Raw genomic sequence first — 26,979 nt, 5'->3', positions numbered from 1 at the left:
AGTATATAATGTAGTGTATAATGTAGTGTATAATCAAATGTATAGTAGTGTATAATGTAGTATATAATGTAGTGTATAGTAGTGTATAGTAGTGTATAATGCAGTGTATAATACAGTGTATAATGCAGTGTGTAGTAGTGTATAGTGTAGTGTATAATGTATTATATAATGTAGTATATAGTAGTGTATAATTTCGTGTATAGTAGTGTATAGTAGTGTATGGTAGTGTATAGTGTAGTGTATAGTGGAGTGTATAGTAGTGTATAATGCAGTGTATAATGTAGTGTATAATGTAGTGTATAATGTAGTATATAGTAGTGTATAGTAGTGTATAATGCAGTGTATAGTAGTGTATAGTAGTGTATAATAGTGTATAATGCAGTGTATAATACAGTGTATAATGCAGTGTGTAGTAGTGTATAGTGTAGTGTATAATGTATTATATAATGTAGTATATAGTAGTGTATAATTTCGTGTATAGTAGTGTATAGTAGTGTATGGTAGTGTATAGTGTAGTGTATAGTGGAGTGTATAGTAGTGTATAATGCAGTGTATAATGTAGTGTATAATGTAGTGTATAATGTAGTATATAGTAGTGTATAGTAGTGTATGGTAGTGTATAGTGTAGTGTATAGTGGAGTGTATAGTAGTGTATAATGCAGTGTATAATGTAGTGTATAATGTAGTATATAGTAGTATATAGTAGTGTATAGTAGTGTATAATGCAGTGTATAGTAGTGTATAGTAGTGTATAATAGTGTATAATGCAGTGTATAATAGTGTATAATGTAGTGTATAATGTAGTGTATAATGTAGTGTATAGTAGTGTATAGTAGTGTATAGTAGTATATAATGTAGTATATAGTAGTGTATAGTAGTGTATAATGTAGTGTATAATGTAGTGTATAATGCAGTGTATAGTAGTGTATAATGTAGTGTATAATGTAGTGTGTAGTAGTGTATAATGTAGTGTATAATGTAGTGTATAATGTAGTGTGTAGTAGTATATAATGTAGTATATAGTAGTATATAATGTAGTATAATGTAGTATATAGTAGTGTATAGTAGTGTATAATGTAGTATATAATGTAGTATATAATATAGTGTATAATGTAGTGTATAATGTAGTGTGTAGTAGTATATAATGTAGTGTATAATGTAGTATATAATGTAGTGTATAGTAGTGTATAGTAGTATATAGTAGTGTATAGTGTTGTATATAGTAGTGTATAAAGTAGTGTATAATGTAGTATATAATATAGTGTATAATGTTGTGTAATGTAGTATATAATTTGGTGTATAATGTAGTATATAATGTAGTATATAATGTAGTGTGTAGTAGTATATAATGTAGTGTATAATGTAGTGTATAATGTAGTATATAATGTAGTATATAATGTAGTGTGTAGTAGTATATAATGTAGTATATAGTAGTGTATAGTAGTATATAATGTAGTATAATGTAGTATATAGTAGTGTATAGTAGTGTATAATGTAGTATATAATGTAGTATATAATATAGTGTATAATGTAGTGTGTAGTAGTATATAATGTAGTGTATAATGTAGTATATAATGTAGTGTATAGTAGTGTATAGTAGTATATAGTAGTGTATAGTGTTGTATATAGTAGTGTATAAAGTAGTGTATAATGTAGTATATAATATAGTGTATAATGTTGTGTAATGTAGTATATAATATGGTGTATAATGTAGTATATAATGTAGTATATAATGTAGTGTGTAGTAGTATATAATGTAGTGTATAATGTAGTGTATAATGTAGTATATAATGTAGCATATAATGTAGTGTGTAGTAGTATATAATGTAGTGTATAGTAGTTTATAATGTAGTATATAATGTAGTGTATAGTAGTTTATAATGTAGTATATAATGTAGTGTATAGTAGTATATAATGTAGTGTATAATGTAGTGTATACTAGTTTATAATATAGTGTATAATGTGCTATAATGTAGTATATAATGTAGTGTATAATGTAGTATATAATGTAGTGTATAATGTAGTATATAATGTAGTGTATAATGTAGTATATAATGTAGTGTATAGTAGTGTATAGTAGTATATAGTAGTGTATAGTGTTGTATATAGTAGTGTATAAAGTAGTGTATAATGTAGTATATAATATAGTGTATAATGTTGTGTAATGTAGTATATAATATGGTGTATAATGTAGTATATAATGTAGTATATAATGTAGTGTGTAGTAGTATATAATGTAGTGTATAATGTAGTGTATAATGTAGTATATAATGTAGTATATAATGTAGTGTGTAGTAGTATATAATGTAGTGTATAGTAGTTTATAATGTAGTATATAATGTAGTGTATAGTAGTTTATAATGTAGTATATAATGTAGTGTATAATGTAGTGTATAATGTAGTATATAATGTAGTGTATAATGTAGTGTATAATGTAGTGTATAATGTAGTATATAATGTAGTATATAATGTAGTGTATAATGTAGTGTATAATGTAGTATATAATGTAGTGTATAATGTAGTGTATAATGTAGTGTATAATGTAGTATATAATGTAGTGTATAATGTAGTGTATAGTAGTGTATAATGTAGTGTATAATGTAATGTATAATGTAGTGTATAGTAGTGTATAATGTAGTATATAATGTAGTGTATAATGTAGTGTATAATGTAGTATATAATGTGCTATACAGCAGTGTATAATGTAGTATATAGTAGTATATAATGTAGAGTATAATGTAGTATATAACGTAGTGTATAATGTAGTATATAATGTAGTGTATAATGTAGTATATAATGTAGTGTATAATGTAGTGTATAGTAGTGTATAATGTAGTGTATAATGTAGTATATAGTAGTATATAATGTAGTGTATAATGTTGTGTATAATGTAGTGTATAATGTAGTATATAATGTGCTATAAAGCAGTGTATAATGTAGTATATAGTAGTATAAACGTAGTGTATAATGTAGTATATAATGTAGTGTATAATGTAGTATATAATGTAGTGTATAATGTAGTATATAATGTAGTGTATAATGTAGTATATAATATAGTGTATAATGTAGTGTACAATGTAGTGTATAATGTAGTATATAACGTAGTGTATAATGTAGTATATAATTTAGTGTATAATGTGCTACAAAGCAGTGTGTAGCTCAGCGTGCGACTCAGCCTGGGCGTTGTCCCGCGTTGTCCCGCGTTGTCCCGCGTTGTTGTCCCCCCTCACCCCTGTAGTGGACGGCGCTGACGAGCACCAGCCGTGCCTCGAGGGGCAGGTCGTCCAGCAGTCCGGTCACGCGTCCCTCGGTCCGCTCCTCCACCCACGCGTTGATCGCCTTCACGTCCTCCCTGGGTGGGCCCAGCAGGCCGTGGGGGCGAGCCCCGTAGCGGGCCCCCACCACGTCCACGAAGGGCTTCTTGAGCGTCACGCCTGCGGTTCAAAGGTCAGGTCGCGGGTGGGTGGGGTGGGTGGGGTGGGTGGGGTGGGTGGGGTGGGTGGGGTGGGTGGGGTGGGTGGGCCCGCTCGTAGGGGGTCGGGTGGCCCTGCTAGCGGGCACCGATGACCTCTGCGGTGTTTCGGTGAAGTGACGCCGGTGACGGATCACGGTCGTGTCGATCGCGCAAGGCAAGCAGTCGTCATCAGGTGGGGCGACCGCAGCAGTCGTCATCAGGTGTGACAACCACAGCAATCGTCATCAGGTGTGACAACCACAGCAATCGTCATCAGGACAACCACAGCCATCGTCATCAGGTGTGTGACAACCACAGCAGCCGTCATCAAGACAACCACAGCAATCGTCATCAGGTGTGACAACCACAGCCATCGTCATCAGGACAAGCACAGCCATCGTCATCAGGTGTGACAACCACAGCCATCGTCATCAGGTGGGACAACCACAGCCATCGTCATCAGGTGTGACAACCACAGCAATCGTCATCAGGTGTGACAACCACAGCAATCGTCATCAGGTGTGACAACCACAGCAATCGTCATCAGGTGTGACAACCACAGCCATCGTCATCAGGACAACCACAGCCATCGTCATCAGGTGTGACAACCACAGCAATCGTCATCAGGTGGGACAACCACAGCCATCGTCATCAGGTGTGACAACCACAGCCATCGTCATCAGGACAACCACAGCCATCGTCATCAGGTGTGACAACCACAGCCATCGTCATCAGGTGTGACAACCACAGCCATCGTCATCAGGACAAGCACAGCCATCGTCATCAAGTGTGATAACCACAGCAATCGTCATCAGGACAACCACAGCCATCGTCATCAGGTGTGACAACCACAGCCATCGTCATCAGGTGTGACAACCACAGCCATCGTCATCAGGTGTGACAACCACAGCCATCGTCATCAGGAAAACCACAGCCATCGTCATCAGGTGTGACAACCACAGCAGTCGTCATCAGGACAACCACAGCAGTCGTCATCAGGTGAGACAACCACAGCAGTCGTCATCAGGTGTGACAACCACAGCCATCGTCATCAGGTGAGACAACCAGAGCAATCGTCATCAGGACAACCACAGCCGTCGTCATCAGGTGTGACAACCACAGCAATCGTCATCAGGTGTGACAACCACAGCAGTCGTCATCAGGTGGTGGGTTGTGGATGGTGGTGATGGGTGGTGGTGATGGTGGTGGTGGTGATGGTGGTGATGGTGGGTGGTGGGTGGTGGTGGGTGGTGGGTGGGTGGTGGTGATGGTGGTGGGTGGGTAGTGGTGATGGTGGGTGGTGATGATGGTGGTGATGGTGGTGGGTGGGTGGTGATGGTGGTGATGGTGGTTGGTGGGTGGTGGTGGGTGGGTGGTGGTGATGGTGGTGATGGTGGTGGGTGGGTGGTGATGATGGTGGTGATGGTGGTGATGGTGGTTGGTGGGCGGTGGGTGGTGGTGGTGGTGGTGGGTGGGTGGTGATGGTGGGTGGGTGGTGATGGTGGTTGGTGGATGGTGATGATGGTGGGTGGTTGGTGATGATGATCGGTGGTGATGGTGGGTGGTTGGTGGGTGGGTGATGACTGTGGGTGGTTGGTGTGTGGGTGATGACTGTGGGTGGTTGGTGTGTGGGTGGTGATGGTGGGTGGTTGGTGGGTGGGTGATGACTGTGGGTGGTTGGTGGGTGGGTGGGTGGTGATGGTGGGTGGTTGTGGGTGGGTGATGACTGTGGGTGGTGACGGTGGGTGGGTGGTTGGTGGGTGGGTGATGATGGTGGGTGGGTGGTGGGTGGGTGAGTGGTGGGTGGGTTATGATGGTGGGTGATGATGGTGGGTGGGTGGTGGGTGGGTGGGTGATGATGGTGGGTGGTTGGTGGGTGGGTGGGTGATGACTGTGGGTGGTGATGATGGTGGTGGGTGGGTGATGACGGTGGGTGGTGATGATGGTGGGTGATGGGTGGGTGGGTGATGACTGTGGGTGGTTGGTGGGTGGTGATGATGGTGGGTGGTTGGTGGGTGGGTGATGACTGTGGGTGGGTGGTGATGATGGTTGATGGTTGGTGGGTGGGTGGGTGATGACGGTGGGTGGGTGGTGATGGTGGGTGGTGATGATGGTGGGTGGGTGGTGGTGATGGTGGGTGGTTGGTGTGTGGGTGGGTGATGACTGTGGGTGGGTGATAATGGTGGGTGGGTGGTGATGATGGTGGGTGGGTGGGTGGTGATGGTGGGTGGTTGGTTGGTGGGTGGGTGATGACTGTGGCTGCTGCTCATGACCCCAACCTTTGGCCGCGAAGATTCTTGCCGCCAGCTTCGTGTGCCCGCGGCTGGCCAGGCGGCTGAGGAGTCGGCCGAGGGAGTCGTGAGCCTCCGACGACCGGAGCCCAGCCAGACGGAGAACCCGCGACATCGTCTCGCCGGTGGTGGGGCCGGCCCCTGAGGCACACGCAGACGGAGACGCTGAGACGGAGACGCTGAGACGGAGACGCTGAGACGGAGATGCTGAGACGGAGATGCTGAGACGGAGATCCTGAGACGGAGATCCTGAGACGGAGATGCTGAGACGGAGATGCTGAGACGGAGATGCTGAGACGGAGATCCTGAGACAGAGATCCTGAGACAGAGAACCTGAGACGGAGATCCTGAGACGGAGATCCTGAGACGGAGATGCTGAGACAGAGATCCTGAGACGGAGATCCTGAGACGGAGATCCTGAGACAGAGATGCTGAGACTCAGCACTCGGTAGGAGTCTCAACGCATCACTCGGTGGGAGTCTCAACACTTCACACGGTAGGAGTCTCAACACCTCACACGGTAGGAGTCTCAACACCTCACACGGTAGGAGTCTCAACACCTCACACGGTAGGATACTCAACACCTCACACGGTAGGAGTCTCAACGCGTCACACGGTAGGAGTCTTAACACCTCACACGGTAGGAGTCTCAACACCTCACACGGTAGGAGTCTCAACACCTCACTCGGTAGGAGTCTCAACGCCTCACACGGTAGGAGTCTCAACACCTCACACGGTAGGAGTCTCAACACCTCACTCGGTAGGAGTCTCAAAACCTCACACGGTAGGAGTCTCAACACCTCACTCGGTAGGAGTCTCAAAACCTCACACGGTAGGAGACTCAACACCTCACACGGTAGGAGTCTCAACACCTCACACGGTAGGAGACTCAACACCTCACACGGTAGGAGTCTCAACGCGTCACTCGGTAGGAGTCTCAACACCTCACACGGTAGGAGTCTCAACACCTCACTCGGTGGGAGTCTCAACACCTCACACGGTAGGAGTCTCAACACCTCACACGGTAGGAGTCTCAACACCTCACTCGGTAGGAGACTCAACACCTCACACGGTAGGAGTCTCAACGCCTCACACGGTAGGAGTCTCAACACCTCACTCGGTAGGAGACTCAACACCTCACAGGGTAGGAGTCTCAACACCTCACACGGTAGGAGTCTCAACACCTCACACGGTAGGAGTCTCAACGCCTCACTCGGTAGGAGTCTCAACACCTCACTCGGTGGGAGTCTCAACACCTCACTCGGTGGGAGTCTCAACACCTCACTCGGTAGGAGTCTCAACACCTCACTCGGTAGGAGACTCAACACCTCACTCGGTAGGAGTCTCAACGCCTCACTCGGTAGGAGTCTCAACACCTCACACGGTAGGAGTCTCAACGCCTCACACGGTAGGAGTCTCAACACCTCACATGGTGGGAGTCTCAACACCTCACACGGTGGGAGTCTCAACACCTCACACGGTAGGAGTCTCAACAACTCACACGGTAGGAGTCTCAACGCGTCACTCGGTAGGAGTCTCAACCCCTCACTCGGTAGGAGTCTCAACACCTCACACGGTAGGAGTGTCAACACCTCACACCGTAGGAGTCTCAACACCTCACTCGGTAGGAGTCTCAACACCTCACACGATAGGAGTCTCAACACCTCACACGGTAGGAGTCTCAACACCTCACACGGTAGGAGTCTCAACACCTCACACGGTGGGAGTCTCAACACCTCACACGGTGGGAGACTCAACACCTCACACGGTAGGAGTCTCAACACCTCACACGGTAGGAGTCTCAACACCTCACATGGTAGGAGTCTCAACACCTCACACGGTAGGAGTCTCAACACCTCACACGGTAGGAGTCTCAACGCCTCACTCGGTAGGAGTCTCAACACCTCACTCGGTAGGAGTCTCAACACCTCACACGGTAGGAGTCTTAACGCGTCACTCGGTAGGAGTCTCAACACCTCACACGGTAGGAGTCTCAATCCCTCACTCGGTAGGAGTCTCAAAACCTCACACGGAAGGAGTCTCAACACCTCACTCGATAGGAGTCTCAACACCTCACACGGTAGGAGTCTCAACACCTCACTCGGTAGGAGTCTCAACACCTCACACGGTAGGAGTCTCAACACCTCACACGGTAGGAGTCTCAACGCCTCACTCGGTAGGAGTCTCAACACCTCACTCGGTAGGAGTCTCAACGCCTCACTCGGTAGGAGTCTCAACGCCTCACTCGGTAGGAGTCTCAACACCTCACACGGTAGGAGTCTCAATCCCTCACTCGGTAGGAGTCTCAAAACCTCACACGGAAGGAGTCTCAACACCTCACTCGATAGGAGTCTCAACACCTCACACGGTAGGAGTCTCAACACCTCACTCGGTAGGAGTCTCAACACCTCACACGGTAGGAGTCTCAACACCTCACACGGTAGGAGTCTCAACACCTCACTTGGTAGGAGTCTCAACGCGTCACACGGTAGGAGTCTCAACACCTCACACGGTAGGAGTCTCAACACCTCACACGGTAGGAGTCTCAACACCTCACTCGGTAGGAGTCTCAACACCTCACATGGTAGGAGTCTCAACACCTCACACGGTAGGAGTCTCAACACCTCACTCGGTAGGAGTCTCAACGCGTCACTCGGTAGGAGTCTCAACGCCTCACACGGTAGGAGTCTCAACACCTCACACGGTAGGGGTCTCAACACCTCACTCGGTAGGAGTCTCAACACCTCACACGGTAGGAGTCTCAACACCTCACACGGTAGGAGTCTCAACACCTCACAGGGTAGGAGTCTCAACGCCTCACACGGTAGGAGTCTCAACGCGTCACTCGGTAGGAGTCTCAACACGTCACTTGGTAGGAGTCTCAACACGTCACTTGGTAGGAGTCTCAACACCTCACATGGTAGGAGTCTCAACACGTCACTCGGTAGGAGTCTCAACACGTCACTTGGTAGGAGACTCAACACGTCACTTGGTAGGAGTCTCAACACCTCACACGGTAGGAGTCTCAACACCTCACTCGGTAGGAGTCTCAACACCTCTCACGGTAGGAGTCTCAACACCTCACACATTAGGAGTCTCAACACCTCACACGGTAGGAGTCTCAACGCCTCACTCGTTAGGAGTCTCAACACCTCACACGGTAGGAGTCTCAACACCTCACTCGGTAGGAGTCTCAACACCTCACTCGGTAGGAGTCTCAGCGCCGCACTTGCCTAAGTCTCAGCGCTGCACTCGTTAGGATTGTGACGACCGCTTACCGGCGTACAGCATCATCAGCGCCACGGAGGTGGTCAGAGGCGACATCACGACGTTCTCCAGCGGAGACTGCTTGGCCACGAGGCGGAAGAGCTCCAGGCCGAATTCCGCCTGAGCCGACGCCATTGACCTAACCTCCTCCTCCGCCTCCTTCACCGCGTCCTCCTCCGCCTCCTTCTTCTCCGCCGGCAACTCGACCTGCCGGGCAGAGACGCGGCGCACGCGGGTGCCAGGTGAGGTGTTGACTACCTCGCCTGGTCTACACGAGGTCGTGGGTTCGATCCCTGGACCCTGTTGTGTCTGCGTCTCTCTCACAAGGGAGATGTTGACTACCTCGCCTGGTCTACAGGAGGCCGTCGGTTCGATCCCTGGACCCTGTTGTGTCTGCGTCTCTCTCAAGGGAGATGTTGACTACCTCGCCTGGTGTACAGGAGGTCGTGGGTTCGATCCCTGGACCCTGTTGTGTCTGCGTCTCTCTCACAAGGGAGATGTTGACTACCTCGCCTGGTGTACAGGAGGTCGTGGGTTCGATCCCGTGACCCTGTGAGATGTTGACTACCTCGCCTCGTTTACAGGAGGTCGTGGGTTCGATCTCTCGACCCTGTTGTCTCTCTCTCTCTCTCTCAAGGGAGATGTTGACTACCTCACCTGGTGTACAGGAGGTCGTGGGTTCGATCCTGTGACCCTGTGAAATGTTGACTACATCGCCTCGTTTACAGGAGGTCATGGGTTCGATCTCTGGACCCTGTTGTGTCTCTCTCTCTCTCTCTCTCAAGGGAGATGTTTACTACCTCACATGGTGTACAGGAGGTCGTGGGTTCGATCCTGTGACCCTGTGAGATGTTGACTACCTCGCCTGGTGTACAGGAGGTCGGGGGTTCGATCCCTGGAACCTGTTGTGTCTGCGTCTCTCTCACAAGGGAGATGTTGACTACCTCGCCTGGTGTACAGGGTGTCGTTGGTTCGATCCCGTGACCCTGTGAGATGTTGACTACCTCGCCTGGTGTACAGGAGGTCGTGGGTTCGATCCCTGGACCCTGTTGTGTCTGCGTCTCTCTCACAAGGGAGATGTTGACTACCTCGCCTGGTGTACAGGAGGTCGTGGGTTCGATCCGTGGACCCTGTTGTGTCTGCGTCTCTCTCTCACAAGGGAGATGTTGACTACCTCGCCTGGTGTACAGGAGGTCGTGGGTTCGATCCCTGAACCCTGTTGTGTCTGCGTCTCTCTATCTCACAAGGGAGATGTTGACTACCTCGCCTGGTGTACAGGAGGTCGTGGGTTCGATCCCTGGACCGTGTTGTGTCTCCGTCTCTCACAAGGGAGATGTTGACTACCTCGCCTGATATACAGGAGGTCGTGGGTTCGATCGCTGGATCCTGTTGTGTGTGCATCTCTCTCTCTCTCTCACAAGGGAGATGTTGACTACCTCGCCTGGTGTACAGGAGGTCCTGAGTTCGATCCCGTGACCCTTTGAGATGTTGACTACCTCGCTTGGTGTACAGGAGGTCGTGGGTTCGATCCAATCCCTGGTCATTCCTGCTGCTGTATATTTGGAGTCTGTGTATCTCTCTCTTCTCGTGGTGAGATGTTGACTAGCTCGCTAGGTGTACAGGAGGTCGTGGGTTCGATCCCTGGACCCTGTTGTGTCTCCATCTCTCTCACAAGGGAGATGTTGACTACCTCGCCTGGTGTACAGGAGGTCGTGGGTTCGATCCCTGCTGTATATTTGGAGTGTGTGTGTGTCTTTCTCTCTCCCTCTATCCCTGCGGTGCTCACCGTGTGGCTTTGTCTCTGAAGTCCGCTGGGGTTTCCCCACCCCCCGCACATTCAGAATCAACAACAACATCACGCGTTTAGGGTGTTTTGGCTGCTGCTGTTGTTGTACATTCCCGCAAGATTATGGTGATGATATCAGCCCACGTGGCTGAGCTGAATGTGCTGTGTTGTGATGTGCAGGTTGTTACCGCTCGTCTGATAAAGATCCACACAGCAGCAGTAGCTCAGTGGGGGCCCTTACCCAGCTGGTGACAATAACAGAGTTTTTGTTTTAGTGTGGGTCTCTGTGTGTGTGTCTCTGAGTATGTGTGTGTGTGTCTCTGAGTGTGTGTGTGTCTCTGAGTGTGTGTGTGTCTCTGAGTGTGTGTGTGTGCGTCACTGAGTGTGTGTCTCTCTGTGGGTCTCTGAGTATGTGTCTCTGTGGGTCTGTATGTGTCTCTGTGTGTGTCTCTGTGTGTGTGCGTCTCTGTGTATGTGTGTGCGTCTCTGTGTGTCTCTGAGTATGTGTCTCTGTGGGTCTCTATGTATCTCTGTGTCTTTGTGGGTCTCTATGGGTCTTTATGTATCTCTGTGTATCTCTGTTGGTCTCTATGTATCTCTATGTGTCTCTGTGAGTCTCTATGTATCTCTGTGGGTCTCTATGTATCTCTGTGGGTCTCTATGTATCTCTATGTATCTCTGTGTGTCTCTATGTATCTCTATGGGTCTCCATGCATCTCTATGGGTCTCTATGTATCTCTGTGGGTCTCCATGTATCTCCATGTATCTCTGTGGTTCTCCGTGTATCTCCATGTATCTCTCTGGGTCTCCGTGTGTCTCTCCGTGATGATGACACCAGCCACTTGCCTGAGCTGCTATTCATTATTCCTGATGACCCGAGGCAAAGGGGGTAAAACCGCTTGTTGGTAGAAAATCCCTTTCGTGAAACGGCTGTGGCACATCGGGAACGGCGGGCCGCTCTTTTAAAATTCTTTCTCAACGTGCAGCGCGAGATAGTAATAGGCTTTTACCCTTTTATCTGGCACAAAAAAAACTGACACCTTTATACGAGGGATCATGTTTGCAATAACCACAACACATGCAGTCAAAATGCAAACAAATTCAAGGACAGTGCCAATATTATTATCATCAGAGTTCTCTCTTTTTGTTTGCATTTTGACTGCTTGTGTTGTGGTTATTGCAGACATGATGCCTTCTTGAATGAAGGTGTCAGTTTTTTGTGCCAGTTAAAAAAGGGTAAAACCTATTATATCTTGTTTACTGGCAAAGGAGGTCTCATAATGTAAATACTCACCCCGAGCACCTCAATACTCTGATAGTGCGCTGTTTTTGAGTTGTACGCCTTTTGGCGTCTTCTGGTCCAACGCCAGTGTGAGACTAAAGGGCTCTAAGAAAAAGCCGTCTCGGGTGTGGACCAATCAAATTCAAGGACAGTGCCAATAATATTATTATTATCTATTCTAGAATCACGACGTTTCGGCCACAACACAAGCGGCCGAAACGTCGTGATTCTTTGTTATTTTATTTTCACCTACGTGACTTTACCCAATAGAACCAAAGAATGTTATTACCATCAGAGTTGTCTCTCTTTGTTTGCATTTTGACTGCTTGTGTTGTGGTTATTGCAAACACGATGCCTTGAATAAAGTTGTCAGTTTTTTGTGCCAATTAAAAAAAGGGTTTAAACCTATTTCTATATCTTGTTTACTGGCAAAGGAGGTCTCATAATGTATTGTGGTTATTGCAAACATGATGCATTGAATAAAGGTGTCCGTTTTTTGTGCCAGTTAAAAAAAGGGTTTAAACCTATTTCTATATCTTGTTTACTGGCAAAAGGAGGTCTCAAAGTCACGATGTTGCCGTGGGGCGCATCAACGCACGTGCGTCCTGCGGCATGCGATGGCTGCGCTGGGCCTGTAGGTGGCAGGCAATGTTTACTGAACGACCCTGCGCGCGTAGGCCAGTCACGTGGTTAATGGCGACTCGGGTTCAAGAATTTTGCTGGGTGCTCGGCACCGTTGCATCTCACGGATTGGCCACAGTGGTGGACGCCGACTGCCTTCCAAGCGCACTCGTGTCGTGTCACGTGGCCACCTTGCACGAGAGCAATACCGATAATCACTTCTAGATTCGGAGGCTTTCGCGACTGCAAGGATCCATGCTCGTTTGGCTCTATTCGGTAAAGTCGCCACGTTTGTAGGTGGGAAAAAACAAAGTGAAAACGGCAAAAAAAATCACGACCATTTCGGCCACAACACAAGCGGCCTTCATCAGGCGAAGGGACCGGGCTGTCTGGAGGACAGCGCTGGAGTGAAACACAGAGCCACGCTCAGACCGCTTAAAGGTCAGACCGCTTAAAGGTCGCGGTCTGAGCTTTGGCTCTGTGTTTCACTCCGGCGCTGTCCTCGAGACAGCCCGGTCCCTTCGCCTGATGAAGGCCGCTTGTGTCGTGGCCCGAAACGTCGTGATTTTTGTTGTTTTATTTTTTTTACTAATAATCATCATCACCCCAACAACAGCAACAATAATTTAACACGAAGGCTGTCGCGACCGATGCAACATTCGTAATCGAGTTTTTGTTATTCCTATTCTTAGCTCTTTCGGGAAAAGTCACGTTGAAGGGAAACAATAAAATAAAAAAATAAAAATATAAAACTAAAAATTCTCACGACGTTTCGACCATAACACAAACGGTCGTCATCAGGTGATGTTTTATATATATATTTTATTATTTTATTGTTTCCCTTCAACGTGACTTTACCGAAAGAGCTAAGAATATGAATTACTGCAGTCACGAAAGCTTTAAATTTAAATTCGAGTTGTTGTTGTTGTTGTTGTTGCCGCTGTCTTGGGTTGGGTCGTGTACAGCGCGCGCAAGACGAGATCTGACCCAAAATAAACTCACGTTCTTGGTTCTTTCGGTAAAGTCACCACCGCATAGAAGGGAAACAATGAAATAATAAAAATATAAAACAATAAGATTCTCACGACGTTTGAAAAAAGTGGCCGGTTCTTATTTTTTAAACGTTACAAAAAAAAACCCGCCACTTTTTTCAAATTGTTCTTGCCGTGGTTTTCACACCTGATGATGATTGCTTGTGTTGCAGTGTAAACGTCGTGAGAATTTTATTGTTTTATATTTTTGTTATTTTATTGTTTCCCTTCTACGTGGTGGTGACTTTACCGAAAGGACCAAGAATATGAATCGCTGCAGTCACGAAAGCTTCGAATCGAAAGAAACTCCTTAAAACATTTTTTTTTAAAACAACGGTTCGATTTTGAAGTGCACTAAAAAAGTAAAAAACTCGATTTTTTGACAACGGGTAAAGTGGACGGCACCTTGGTCACAGGAGACATTCGCCGCCTGCTTCCTGGACGAGGCGTTTCCAGGGTTTAGGGGCCGCGACGTTGTTTTTGTCATGTCTACGCAGATAACTATTTACTTTAATAAGCCGTCCATACAAAATGCGAACCGCTTTAAAAGTAGCATCACGTAAATATTTCTTAGGTTTGTTGAATTCTCGTCTCTCATCTTCTTGTTGTTTTTACCTCCGTGCATACTCTTTGGTTCTATTCGGTAAAGTCGCCGCGTAGGTCACCTACGCGGCGACTTTACCGAATAGAACCAAAGAGTATGGACCCTTGCAGTCACGAAAGCTTTCAAATCTAGAATTTACCTCCGTGCAGTTTTAACGCTCCCTATGCGTTGCGTTGATGTCACCCTGCGTGCTATTTGTGCGGGTTTTTTTTCACACCTGATGAAGATCCCTTGTGCTGCGGTAGAAACGTCGCGATTGAGTTATTTTATTTTAATATAATTTCATGGTATTCCCACATGCGTGACTTTTACCGAGAAAATCAGCCAATGGGTGTTTTATGCAGTCACGGAAAAGCTTTAATTCTTTATTAAGTAGCCAACGAATCGATTGGTCGATGCCGATCGACCAATCGTTGGGACGACAGGAGGTAGGCTCACTTTTGATTGCAAGATTCGACCGCGACAAACTTTTATAACGCACAACGGTAATGGAAACAGGTGCGACGTTTCGGCCCACGGACCTTCCCCTGTGCCAGGCTGAGCGGCTGGGCCTGCTCGAGGCAGGAGCAGGTGCACAACCACGTGACGGTCAGGGACAAGATGGCCGCCGTTGTCAGCATGGCGGACCTCGGAAAGGGGATGGTTTCAACGGAACCTAAGTGAAGACGCAAAGACACAAACACACAGACACAGATATATACACACAGACACACACACACAGATACATACACAGATACACACACAGATACACACACACACAGATACACACACACACAGATACATACACACAGATACATACACAGATACACACACACAGAGATACACACACACACACAGATACACACACACAGATACACACACACAGATACACACACACAGAGACACACACACAGATACACACACACACAGACACACACACAGATACACACACAGACACACACACAGATACATACACACAGATACACACACAGATACACACACACAGATACACACACACAGACACAGATATATACACACAGACACACACACACATACACACAGATACACACACACAGATATACACACACACAGATACACACACACAGACACAGATATATACACACAGACATACACACACACATACACACATACATACACACAGACACACACACATACATACACACAGACACACACAGACACACAGATACATACACACAGATACACACATACAGATACACACTCAGATATATACATACAGACACATACACAGATACACACACACAGATATATACACACACAGATACATACACACAGACACACACACACAGATACACACATATACACACACACAGACACACACAGACACACACACACAGATACATACACACACACAGACACACACACACACAGATACATACACACAGACAGACACACACACAGATACACAGATATATACACACACACATACACACACAGACACACACACTCAGATACATACACGCAGACACACACACAGATATATACACACAGACACACACGCAGATATATATATACACACACAGATACATGCACAGATACACACACACAGATACATACACACAGATACACACACACAGATACACACACACAGACACACACACACAGATACACACACAGATACATACACACAGACAGATACACACACTCAGATACACACACTCAGATACATACACACACACACAGACACACACACAGATACATACACACACACAAATACACAGATATACACACACACACAGACACACACAGACACACACACAGATACATACACACAGGGATTCATACACACGCAGACACACACACACAGACACACACACAGACACACACACAGACACACACACACAGATACATACACACAGATACACACACAGATACACACACATACAGACACACACACAGATACACACACACAGATATATACACACAGATACATACACACAGGGATTCACACACACACACAGACACACACACACAGATACATACACACAGATACATAAATACACACAGATACACACACACAGATACATATACACACAGATACACACACACAGATACACACACACAGACACAGATATATACACACACAGACACACAAACAGACACACACACAGATACACACACAGACACACACACAGATACATACACAGATACATACAGATACACACACACAGATACACACAGACACACACACAGATACACACACACAGATATAACCACACACACACAGATACACACACAGACACACACACAGATACATACACACACAGATACACACACAGACACACACACAGATACATACACACAGACACAGGCACACACACAGATATACACACACACAGACACACACACAGATACACACACAAATACACACAGACACACACACAGATACGAACACACAGACACACACACACAGATACACACACACAGATACATACACACAGATACACACACAGATACACACACAGATACACACAACAACAACCGCCATTCGCCACTAAGTGGCGGTGACGTCACCACGACGCTTGTGCCAGGCTATGTGCACCCTGAGGCCACGTGAAGTGTCGAACGCTCGCTGGCAGGAGGTCACGGGGCAGACCCAGGTGCCACGGGTCGACTGACTGAGATGGCTGGCTGATGCACCACCTGTGCCCCCTACTGTGCCAACCTGCTGTGCTTTGGCCACCCGGCGCTCCGCTCGTTGTTGTGAGCGTCGCTCCTCCGCCCTCCGTTGTTGTTGGAGGGCGACTGCCTCCAACTGCCCAGTAGCATCCTTCACGAGCCTCCTCCACAGAGGCCGATCTTGACACCGCTGGTACCAGTCATCGGCAAGTCCACTCAGCTCCACGTCCTCCTGTACCACATCACTCCATCTCTTCTCTAGCCCGTGCCGCGCCCGCTTTGCCCCCTCAATCCGGCCGAACAAAAGCTGTTTCGGCATGCGGTGGCTGGGCATGCGGGCTACATGACCCAGCCATCGCAGCCTTGCCCGCCGGAGGAGCTCACCGATGGGATCCTGCCCAGATCTTTCAAGGATTTTTGAGCTCCTCACACAATCCAGTCTGGTTAAACCCAGGATGGATTGTAGGCAGGCCAGCCTAAATGTTTCCAACCGGCGAAGATGCTCCATTAGGGGGGTCCACGTTTCGCAAGCGTAGAGAAGGGAGGGAAGGACCGTGGCCGAGAAGACCTGAAGCTTAGTGCGGAGCGACAGACCACGTAGCTTCCACACAGCGTTACGCAACCGATGAAAAGATATTGCCGCTCGACTGATTCGGAGTGAGACCTCTGCTGTTAAACTGGAGCCAGTCATAAGCACACTGCCCAGGTATGGAAAACTCTCCACTCTCTCCACAACTGCCCCATCACCGATTGGGAGTTGTGGGGGTGGAGTCTCCGATGGTACAAAATACCCAGGCAGGTGCTTAGTTTTGGTGGGGCTGATGGTAAGGCCCCACCTCTTAGTGGCACGCTCCAGTCTCAGCAGCAGCGTCTCCAACTCCTTCTCTGAATGAGCAGCTATTACCAAATCATCAGCATACATAACGTGGTAGAGCAATAGGAAGCCATCCCTTGACCGCACCCGGGCATTGATCAGCCTCCCATTATATCTGTACCATATGGAGATTCGCCCGGTACAGCTATTGAGGGCTTCACGAACTACGTGGTCAAAATAGATGTTAAATAATGTGGGAGCCAGATGACATCCCTGTCGCACCCCAAGGTGTACAGGGAATGGCTCTGACTCCCGGCCACGTAGTTTTACCTGGGCCCGCTCACCATCATGAAGGTCCTTAATGATCGTGAGCAGAGGGTCAGCTACTCCAAAAGCACGAAGAACAACCCAGAGCCCAGGCCTACTGATGGTATCATAGGTCTTGACCAGGTCAATAAAGCAGAGGTGTAGGTCTTATTGGAATTCCCTACACCTCTGCTGTAGCAGACGGACAGAAAATGTGGCATCTGTGCAGGACCGCCCTTTCCTGAAACCGCATTGGGGCTCCGCAAGCCTCTCCTCAGAGTGCCTGGCGAGGCGATATTGAACAATCTTTGCCAGGACCTTTCCCGGCACACTGAGGAGTGAGATGCCCCTGTAGTTGTTACAGTCTGTGTGGTCCCCCTTCTTAAAGAGGGGGACCACCAGGGCATCCTTCCAATCCTGCGGAACCCGTCCAGTGGTCCAGACTGTTGTTATGATGTCATATAGTCTGTGCACAAACGCCACCCTCCCTCAGCATTTCGCTTGGGAGATCATCTCTGCCCGCTGCCTTTCCTGGTCTCAGACTCCGGATCGCCTTCAGCACTTCCTCAACAGATGGCACCTCAGCCAGCCACTCACAGGGGGTGACTTCTTCCAATATTTGAGGCAACACAGCCTCAGCAGGGTCATCCTCACTTTGTGCCACGATGTTTTCCTGGCTGAGGGATTTTCCCTCCCCCAGGACTTCACAGAAATGCTCAGCAAATCTACAAACCTGTTCCTGGGGGTCGGAGATTGGATCACCGTTTTTTCCCCTAATGGTGGTAATAGGTGTGGCGCTGCAGGTTACTATTTGATGGAGTTAAATAGAGATTTGTGATCGCGGGCCACTGAGGCAGACTCCATCTCCTCAGCAACCCGCGACCACCACCCATCCTTGCAGCGCCTCACGGCTCTCCGAACCTCTGAGCGAAGGCTGCGGTAAGCCTCCTCATTCTCTGACGTTGGATTCTGTAGCCGATGACAGTGGGCCTGTCGCTTTTTCTCAACCATCCTGAACACCTCCTCTGTCAGCCAGGGTATCTGGGGAGGTCTGGACCGCGTTCCCAAAGCAGACATTGCAGCTGCATGAGTCACAGTCCTAAACCTCGCCCATTTACCCTCGACATCAGGAGGAGTGGGGGACGATGCCAATCACAGCCACAAGCGATGATGAAATTCTCTCTTGCAACTTTCATCAGATAACTGAGACCAGGCCACTTTAGGTTGGAATGGGGTCCTTGGTGTACACCCACCACCGGAGTGGAAGAATGGCAGGCGCATCTTACAGATGACTAGTCGATGGTCAGAGGGCAGATCAGCTCCACGGTAGGTCCTGGTGTCAAGGACATGGGCTCACATCCGCTTGTCTGTCACTATGTATTCTAGCAGATGTTCTTGCTTGGACCCGGCATGCATCCATGATGTTGTGTGGATGCGCCGGAACAGCGTGTTTGTAATTACAAGCCCATGAGCTGCACAAAAATCTAGCAGCCTCCTACCGTTGTTATTGAGCTAATCTGGCCCATGCCCTCCAATCACTCCAGACCAGGTGCCAGCATCATGACCAACTCGGGCATTGAAGTCACCCAACAAGATGACTCTATCCCGAGGTGCCACTTTAGCCAGCACCTGTGACAGGAGGTCATAGAAGGCATCTGACTCATCGGCTTTGCCTGCATCCCTCCATGGATGTTCGTCTTCGGTGGGGGCATAAGTAACCACGACCACCACTCCTCGCCTCCGGTTGATGGGAAGGCGAGCCCAAAGTAGCCTGGGGCTTACAGCTTCCCACACCTCACCGCCACGCTCCCACGCCCCCTACATTCTTTTGTTCAAAAGAAGAGCCACACCCTGTTGTTTGGCAGTCTGCTGCCCCGAGCAAAGGACTGTCCACTCCTCATGGTGGCAGTAGCCAGAACCGGTCCACCGGACCTCCTGAATGCCACATAGATCCAGGCGGTACCGGTCCAGCCCCCGACAGAGGAGTGGCAGCCTCTCCTGCGCAGTGAGCGTTCGAACATTCCACGTGGCCAAACATGTACACAACAAAGATAAACAACAAAGATCCCCCATATAGCCTGTAACAGACTGTAGGGGCAAGTGCTGTTAGCGAGCACCTATGAAGGCTGGAACGGTACACGAGGGGGTGGGTGGCCAGCACCACGCCCGACCGCCTTTGTCTCCCTAGTGGCAATGTTTACACACCGCGCCAGGTACTCATTTGAGGCTGAGTCGACCTAGGGGAGGCCCGGGACCGGTTAAGATAATCGTCACCGGTGTTGGCCGTGAGCGGGAATCGAACCCGTGACGCCGGGTTCATAGCGCAGCGTAGCTAACCGCTACACTATCGCTCCCCACATACACACACATGTACACACACACACATGTGACATTCACACATGTACACACACACATACACACACATGGGCACACACACAGTTTCAATGTTCGCTCGAGGTCACAGGGCAGATGAAAGCCTCTCGGCAGGAGGCTTCGTGTCCAAATATTGACGGAACGTTTGCAACCTCGAGTCAGCGGAAAGGTTCCAGAGGTCAGTAAAAGTTATGCTCGGTTATGGGGTGAGTGTCTCTGTGTGTGTCTCTGTGTCTGTGTCTCTGTGTGTGTGTCTGTGTGTGTGTCTCTGTGTCTGTGTGTGTGTCTCTGTGTGTGTGTGTCTCTGTGTGTGTGTGTGTGTCTCTGTGTGTGTGTGTCTGTGTGTGTGTCTCTGTGTCTGTGTGTGTGTGTCTCTGTGTGTGTCTCTGTGTGTGTGTCTCTGTGTCTGTGTGTGTCTGTGTGTGTCTGTGTGTGTGTGCGTCTCTGTGTGTGTGTCTCTGTGTGTGTGTCTGTGTGTGTGTCTCTGTGTGTGTGTCTATGTGTGTGTGTGTCTATGTGTCTCTGTGTGTGTGTCTGTGTCTCTTTGAGTGTCTCTGTGTCTGTGTTTCTGTGTGTGTCTCTGTGTGTGTCTCTGTGTGTGTCTGTGTGTGTCTGTGTGTGTGGCTCTGTGTGTGTCTCTGTGTGTGTGTGTGTCTACGTGTGTGTCTGTGTGTGTGTCTGTGTGTGTGTCTCTGTGTGTGTCTCTGTGTTTGTCTCTGTGTGTGTCTCTGTGTGTGTCTGTGTGTGTGTGTCTGTGTCTCTGTGTGTGTGTCTGTGTGTGTATGTCTGTGTGTGTCTGTGTGAGTGTGTCTCTCTGTGTGTGTGTCTGTGTGTGTGTCTGTGTGTGTGTGTCTGTGTGTGTGTCTGTGTGTGTGTGTCTCTGTGTGTGTGTCTGTGTGTGTGTGTCTGTGTGTGTCTCTGTGTGTGTGTCTATGTGTCTGTGTCTGTCTCTGTGTGTGTCTCTGTGTGTCTCTGTGTCTGTGTGTGTGTCTGTGTGTGTGTCTCTGTGTGTGTCTCTGTGTGTGTCTCTGTGTGTGTGTCTGTGTGTGTGTCTGTGTGTGTCTGTTTGTGTGTCTGTGTCTGGCAAAACAACCCCCTACCTCCTCGTTGCTGCCGAACGGTAACGCTGTGGTGAGCGGTGTCGTGGGGTGAGGGACAATTTCGATTTGCCGTTCCCCCTCAATGCGTTTGTAGCAACCGCAGGCGGTCAAAATGGGGCTCTGGATGGGTGCGAGGGGCTGGTAACCCCCTCCGCCTTTCAAATAAATGACCACAACCACGGAAAAAATATCAAACGAAGCTTGTGCCGGAGGCCCCGGGGGGACAGGCGTCTATGACGTCTCCTGGCCAAACCCCATTTGGCGGAGCCAGGAGATTGAATCTCTACCCTCGGGGCTCCTCCAGAAACAACGAAAAGCCACTTCGTGTGGCCACATGGAATGTTCGAACGCTCACTGCGGAGGAGAGGTTGCCACTCCTCTGTCGGGAGCTGGACCTGTACCGCCTGGATCTCTGCGGCGTTCAGGAGGTCCGGTGGACCGGTTCTGGCTCCTGCCACCATGAGGGGTGGACAGTCCTCTACTCGGGGCAGGAGACTGCCAAACAACAGGGTGTGGCTCTTCTTCGGAACAAAAGAATGAAGGGGGCGTGGGAGCGTGGCGGTGAGGTGTGGGAAGCTGTAAGCCCCAGGCTACTTTGGGCTCGCCTTCGCATCAACCGGAGGCGAGGAGTAGTGGTCGTGGTTACTTATGCCCCCACCGAAGACGAACATCCGTGGAGGGATGCAGGCAAAGCCGATGAGTCAGATGCCTTCTATGACCTCCTGTCACAGGTGCTGGCTAAAGTGGCCCCTCGGGATAGAGTCACCTTGTTGGGTGACTTTAATGCCCGAGTTGGTCATGACGCTGGCACCTGGTCTGGAGTGATTGGAAGGCATGGACCAGATCAGCGCAATAACGGCAGGAGGCTGCTAGAATTTTCTGCAGCCCATTGGCTCGTAATTACCAACACGCTGTTCTGGCATCGGCGCATCCACACAACATCATGGATGCATGCCGGGTCCAAGAAAGAACATCTGCTGGACTACATAGTGACGGAACAGCGGATGCGGGCCCATGTCCTTGACAACAGGACCTACCGTGGAGTTGATCTGCCCACTGACCATCGGATTGTCATCTGTATGTTGCGTCTGCCATTCTTCTTCTCCGGTAGTGGGTGTACATCCAGGACCCCATTCAAACCCCTTAGTGGCCTGGTCTCAGCTAGCTGATGAAAGTTGCAAGTGAGACTTTCATCATCGCTTGCAGCTGGGGTTGGCATCGTCCCCCACTCCTCTTGATATCGAGGGCAAATGGGCGAGGTTTAGGACTGTGGCTCATGCAGCTGCAATGACTGCTTTGGGTACGCGGTCCAGACCTCCCCAGAGACCCTGGCTGACAGAGGAGGTGTTCAAGTTGGCTGAGAAAAAGCGACAGACCCACTCTCATCGTCTACAGCAGCCCACATCAGAGAATGAGGCGGCTTACCGCAGCCTTCGCTCGGAGGTTCGGAGAGCCGTGAGGCGCTGCAAGGATGGGTGGTGGCCGCGGGTTGCTGAGGAGATGGAGTGTGCCTCAGTGGCCCGTGATCACAAATCTCTATTTAACTCCATCAAAAAAGTAATCTGCAATGCCACACCTATTACCATCATTAGGGGAAAAAACGGTGATCCAATCTCCGACCCCCAGGAACAGGTTTGCAGATTTGCTTAGCATTTCTGTGAGGTCCTGGGGGAGGGAAAATCCCTCAGCCAGGAAAACATTGTGGCACAAAGTGAGGATGACCCTGCTGAGGCTGCGGTACCTCAAATATTGGAATAAGTCACCCCCTGTGAGTGGCTGGCTGAGGTGCCATCTGTTGAGCAAGTACTGAAGGCGATCCAGAGTCTGAGACCAGGAAAGGCACCGGGCAGAGATGATCTCCCAAGCGAAATGCTGAGGGAGGGCGGCGTTTGTGCACAGACTGCCGTATATGACATCATAACAACAGTCTGGACCACTGGACGGGTTCCGCAGGATTGGAAGGATGCCCTGGTGATCCCCGTTTTTAAGAAGGGGGACCGCACAGACTGTAACAACTACAGGGGCATCTCACTCCTCAGTGTGCCGGGAAAGGTCCTGGCAAGGATTATTCAACATCGCCTTGCCAGGCACGCTGAGGAGAGGCTTGCGGAGACCCAATGCGGTTTCAGGAAAGGGCGGTCCTGCACAGAGGCCATATTTTCTGTCCGTCTGCTACAGCAGAGGTGTAGGGAATTCCAACAAGACCTACATCTCTGCTTTATTGACCTGGTCAAGGCCTATGATACCATCAGTAGGCCTGGGCTCTGGGTTGTTCTTCGTGCTTTTGGAGTACCTGACCCTCTGCTCACGATCATTAAGAACCTTCATGATGGTGAGCGGGCCCGGGTAAAACTACGTGGCCGGGAGTCAGAGCCATTCCCTCTACACCTTGGGGTGCGACAGGGATGTCCTCTGGCTCTCACATTATTTAACATCTATTTTGACCATGTAGTTCGTGAAGCCTTCAATAGCTGTACCGGGGGAATCTCCATATGGTACAGATATAATGGGAGGCTGATCGATGCCCGGGTGCGGTCAAGGGATGGCTCCCTATTGCTCAACCACGTTATGTATGCCAATGATCTGGTAATTGCTGCTCACTCAGAGGAGGAGTTGGAGACGCTGCTGCTGAGACTGGAGCGTGCCACTAAGAGGTGGGGCCTTACCATCAGCCCCACCAAAACTAAGCACCTGCCTGGGTATTTTGTACCATCGAACACTCCACCGCCACAGCTCCCAATCGGTGATGGGGCAGTTGTGGAGAGAGTGGAGAGTTTCCCATACCTGGGCAGTGTGCTCATGACCGGCTCCGGTTTGACAGCAGAGGTCTCACTCCGAATCAGTCGAGCAGAAATATATTTTCATCGGTTGCGTAACGCTGTGTGGAAGCTACCTGGTTTGTCGCTCCGCACTAAGCTTCAGGTCTTCTCGGCCACGGTCATTCCCTCCCTTCTCTACGCTTGCGAAACGTGGACCCCCCTAATGGAACATCTTCGCCGGTTAGAAACATTTAGGCTGGCCTGCCTACGATCCATCCTGGATTGTATGAGGAGTTCACAAATCGTTGAAAGATCTGGACAAAGTTCCTTCTGTAAACTCCCCCGGCAGGCAAGGCTGCGATGGTTAGGTCATGTAGCCCGCATGCCCAGCCACTGCATGCCGAAACAGCTTTTGTTCGGCCGGATAGAGGGGGCTAAACGGGCGCGGCACGGGCTAGAGAAGAGATGGAGTGACGTGGTACAGGAGGACGTGGAGCTGAGTGGACTTGCCGATGACTGGTACCAGCGGTGTCAAGATCGGCCTCTGTGGAGGAGGCTCGTGAAGGATGCTACTGGGCAGTTGGAGGCAGTCGCCCTCCAACAACAACGGAGGGCGGAGGAGCGACGCTCACAACAGCGAGCGGAGCGCCGGGTGGCTAAACACAGCAGGTTGGCACAGTAGGGGACACAGGTGGTGCATCAGCCAGTCATCTCAGTCAGTCGACCCGTGGCACCTGCTGGGTCTGGCCCGTGACCTCCTGCCAGCGGGCGTTCGACACTTCACGTGGCCTCGAGGTGCACATAGCCTGGCACAAGCGTCGTGGTGATGTCACTGCCACTTGGTGGCAAATGGTGGTTGTTGTTTTTGTGTGTGTGTGTGTCTGTGTGTGTATCTGTGTGTGTCTGTGTGTGTGTGTCTGTTGTGTGTGTCTGTGTGTGTGTCTGTATGTGTGTGTGTATGTACGTGTGTGTCTGTGTGTGTGTCTGTGTGTGTGTCTGTGTGTGTGTGTCTGTCTGTATGTGTCTGTATGTGTGTGTCTGTGTGTGTGTCTGTGTGTGTGTGTCTGTCTGTGTCTGTGTGTGTGTGTTTGTGTGTGTCTGTCTGTGCGTGTCTGTGTGTGTGTCTGTAGGTACAGTAGGGGTTACAGGTGGTGCATCTACCGGTCATCTCAGTCAGTCAACCCATTGCACCTGCTGGGTCTGTCACGTAACCTGCACCTAGCCTGGCACAGCAGTCAACCCATGGCACCTGCTGGGTCTGTCACGTGACCTCCTGCTGGTGCACCTAGCCTGGCACAGCAGCACAACCCATGTCACCTGCTGGGTGTTATAGGACACAGAGGAGTGAACTCGGCAGACATCAATCACAGGGGAGCTACTCACACGAAGTAGCAGCAGCAGCAGCAGCAGCCGACAGAGTGGGAGGCAGAGTGGGAGGGTGGGTGGGAGAGTGGGAGAGTGGGAGGGAGAGTGAGAGAGTGGGAGAGTGAGAGAGTGGGTGGGTGGGTGGGAGAGTGGGAGGGTGGGTGGGAGAGTGGGAGAGTGGGAGAGTGAGTGGGAGAGAGGGAGAGTGGGAGAGTGAGAGAGTGGGTGGGTGGGAGAGTGGGAGGGAGGGTGGGAGGGTGGGTGGGAGAGTGAGTGGGAGAGAGGGAGAGTGGGAGAGTGGGAGGGTGGGTGGGTGGGAGAGTGGGAGGGAGAGTGGGAGGGAGAGTGAGAGAGTGGGTGGGAGAGTGGGTGGGAGAGTGGGAGGGAGAGTGGGAGGGAGAGTGAGAGAGTGGGTGGGAGAGTGGGTGGGAGAGTGGGAGAGTGGGTGGGAGAGTGGGAGGGTGGGTGGGTGGGAGAGTGGGAGGGTGGGTGGGTGGGAGAGTGGGAGGGAGAGTGGGTGGGAGAGTGGGTGGGAGAGTGGGTGGGAGAGTGGGAGGGTGGGTGGGTGGGAGAGTGGGAGGGAGAGTGGGAGAGTGGGTGGGAGAGTGGGTGGGAGAGTGGGTGGGAGAGTGGGAGGGTGGGTGGGAGAGTGGGTGGGAGAGTGGGTGGGAGAGTGGGAGGGAGAGTGGGTGGGAGAGTGGGAGAGTGGGTGGGAGAGTGGGTGGGTGGGAGAGTGGGAGGGTGGGTGGGTGGGAGAGTGGGAGAGTGGGAGGGAGAGTGGGAGAGAGGGAGAGTGGGTGGGAGAGTGGGAGGGTGGGTGGGAGGGTGGGAGGGTGGGAGAGTGGGAGGGAGAGTGGGTGGGTGGGAGAGAGAGTGGGTGGGAGGGAGAGGGTGATTGATTGATAGGAGATCAAAGCGACAGAGACAGCGAGAGAGTTAGGGAGAGAGTTTGTGAGTGTGGACTAATCTCCATCTGTTCCATCTCAGTCACCTTCAACCCAAGTGCATCGGGCAGTGTGTGAGTGTGGACTAATCTCCATCTGTTCCATCTCAGTCACCTTCAACCCAAGTGCATCGGGCAGTGTGTGAGTGTGGACTAATCTCCATCTGTTCCATCTCAGTCACCTTCAACCCAAGTGCATCGGGGAGTGTGTGAGTGTGGACTAATCTCCATCTGTTCCATCTCGCTCTGCCTTCTACCCAGGTGCATCGGGGAGTGTGTGAATGTGGACTAATCTCCATCTGTTCCATCTTGCTCCTTTTCTACCCAGGTTCATCGGGGAGTGTGT

The 26,979-nt window shown here is 49.7% G+C and overlaps 1 protein-coding gene across 1 annotated transcript in view; it reads right to left on the bottom strand.

Annotated features, from left to right (window-relative positions):
- The window catches only part of LOC142905318 (alpha-2-antiplasmin-like), a 34,772-nt gene extending 9,008 nt beyond the window's left edge, over nucleotides 1-25,764 (bottom strand). The window contains exons 1-5 of the mRNA XM_076055758.1: nucleotides 25,709-25,764; nucleotides 14,858-14,991; nucleotides 9,024-9,219; nucleotides 5,734-5,886; nucleotides 3,231-3,434 (exon numbers count right to left, since the gene is read on the bottom strand). Coding sequence (XP_075911873.1) covers nucleotides 3,231-3,434; nucleotides 5,734-5,886; nucleotides 9,024-9,219; nucleotides 14,858-14,956 — 652 coding nt within the window. The 5' untranslated portion in view covers nucleotides 14,957-14,991; nucleotides 25,709-25,764. The remainder of the gene's footprint in view (nucleotides 1-3,230; nucleotides 3,435-5,733; nucleotides 5,887-9,023; nucleotides 9,220-14,857; nucleotides 14,992-25,708) is intronic.
- Between the last annotated feature and the right edge of the window lie 1,215 nt (nucleotides 25,765-26,979).

This window comes from Petromyzon marinus, chromosome 72 (genome assembly GCF_048934315.1).
Source record: "Petromyzon marinus isolate PM22_M1 ecotype Great Lakes invasive population chromosome 72, UKy_Petmar_22M1.pri1.0, whole genome shotgun sequence".
Taxonomy (NCBI): Eukaryota; Metazoa; Chordata; class Hyperoartia; order Petromyzontiformes; family Petromyzontidae; genus Petromyzon; species Petromyzon marinus.
The sequence above is the reverse complement of the archived record's forward strand: the minus strand, read 5'-3'. Positions and strand labels throughout refer to the sequence as shown.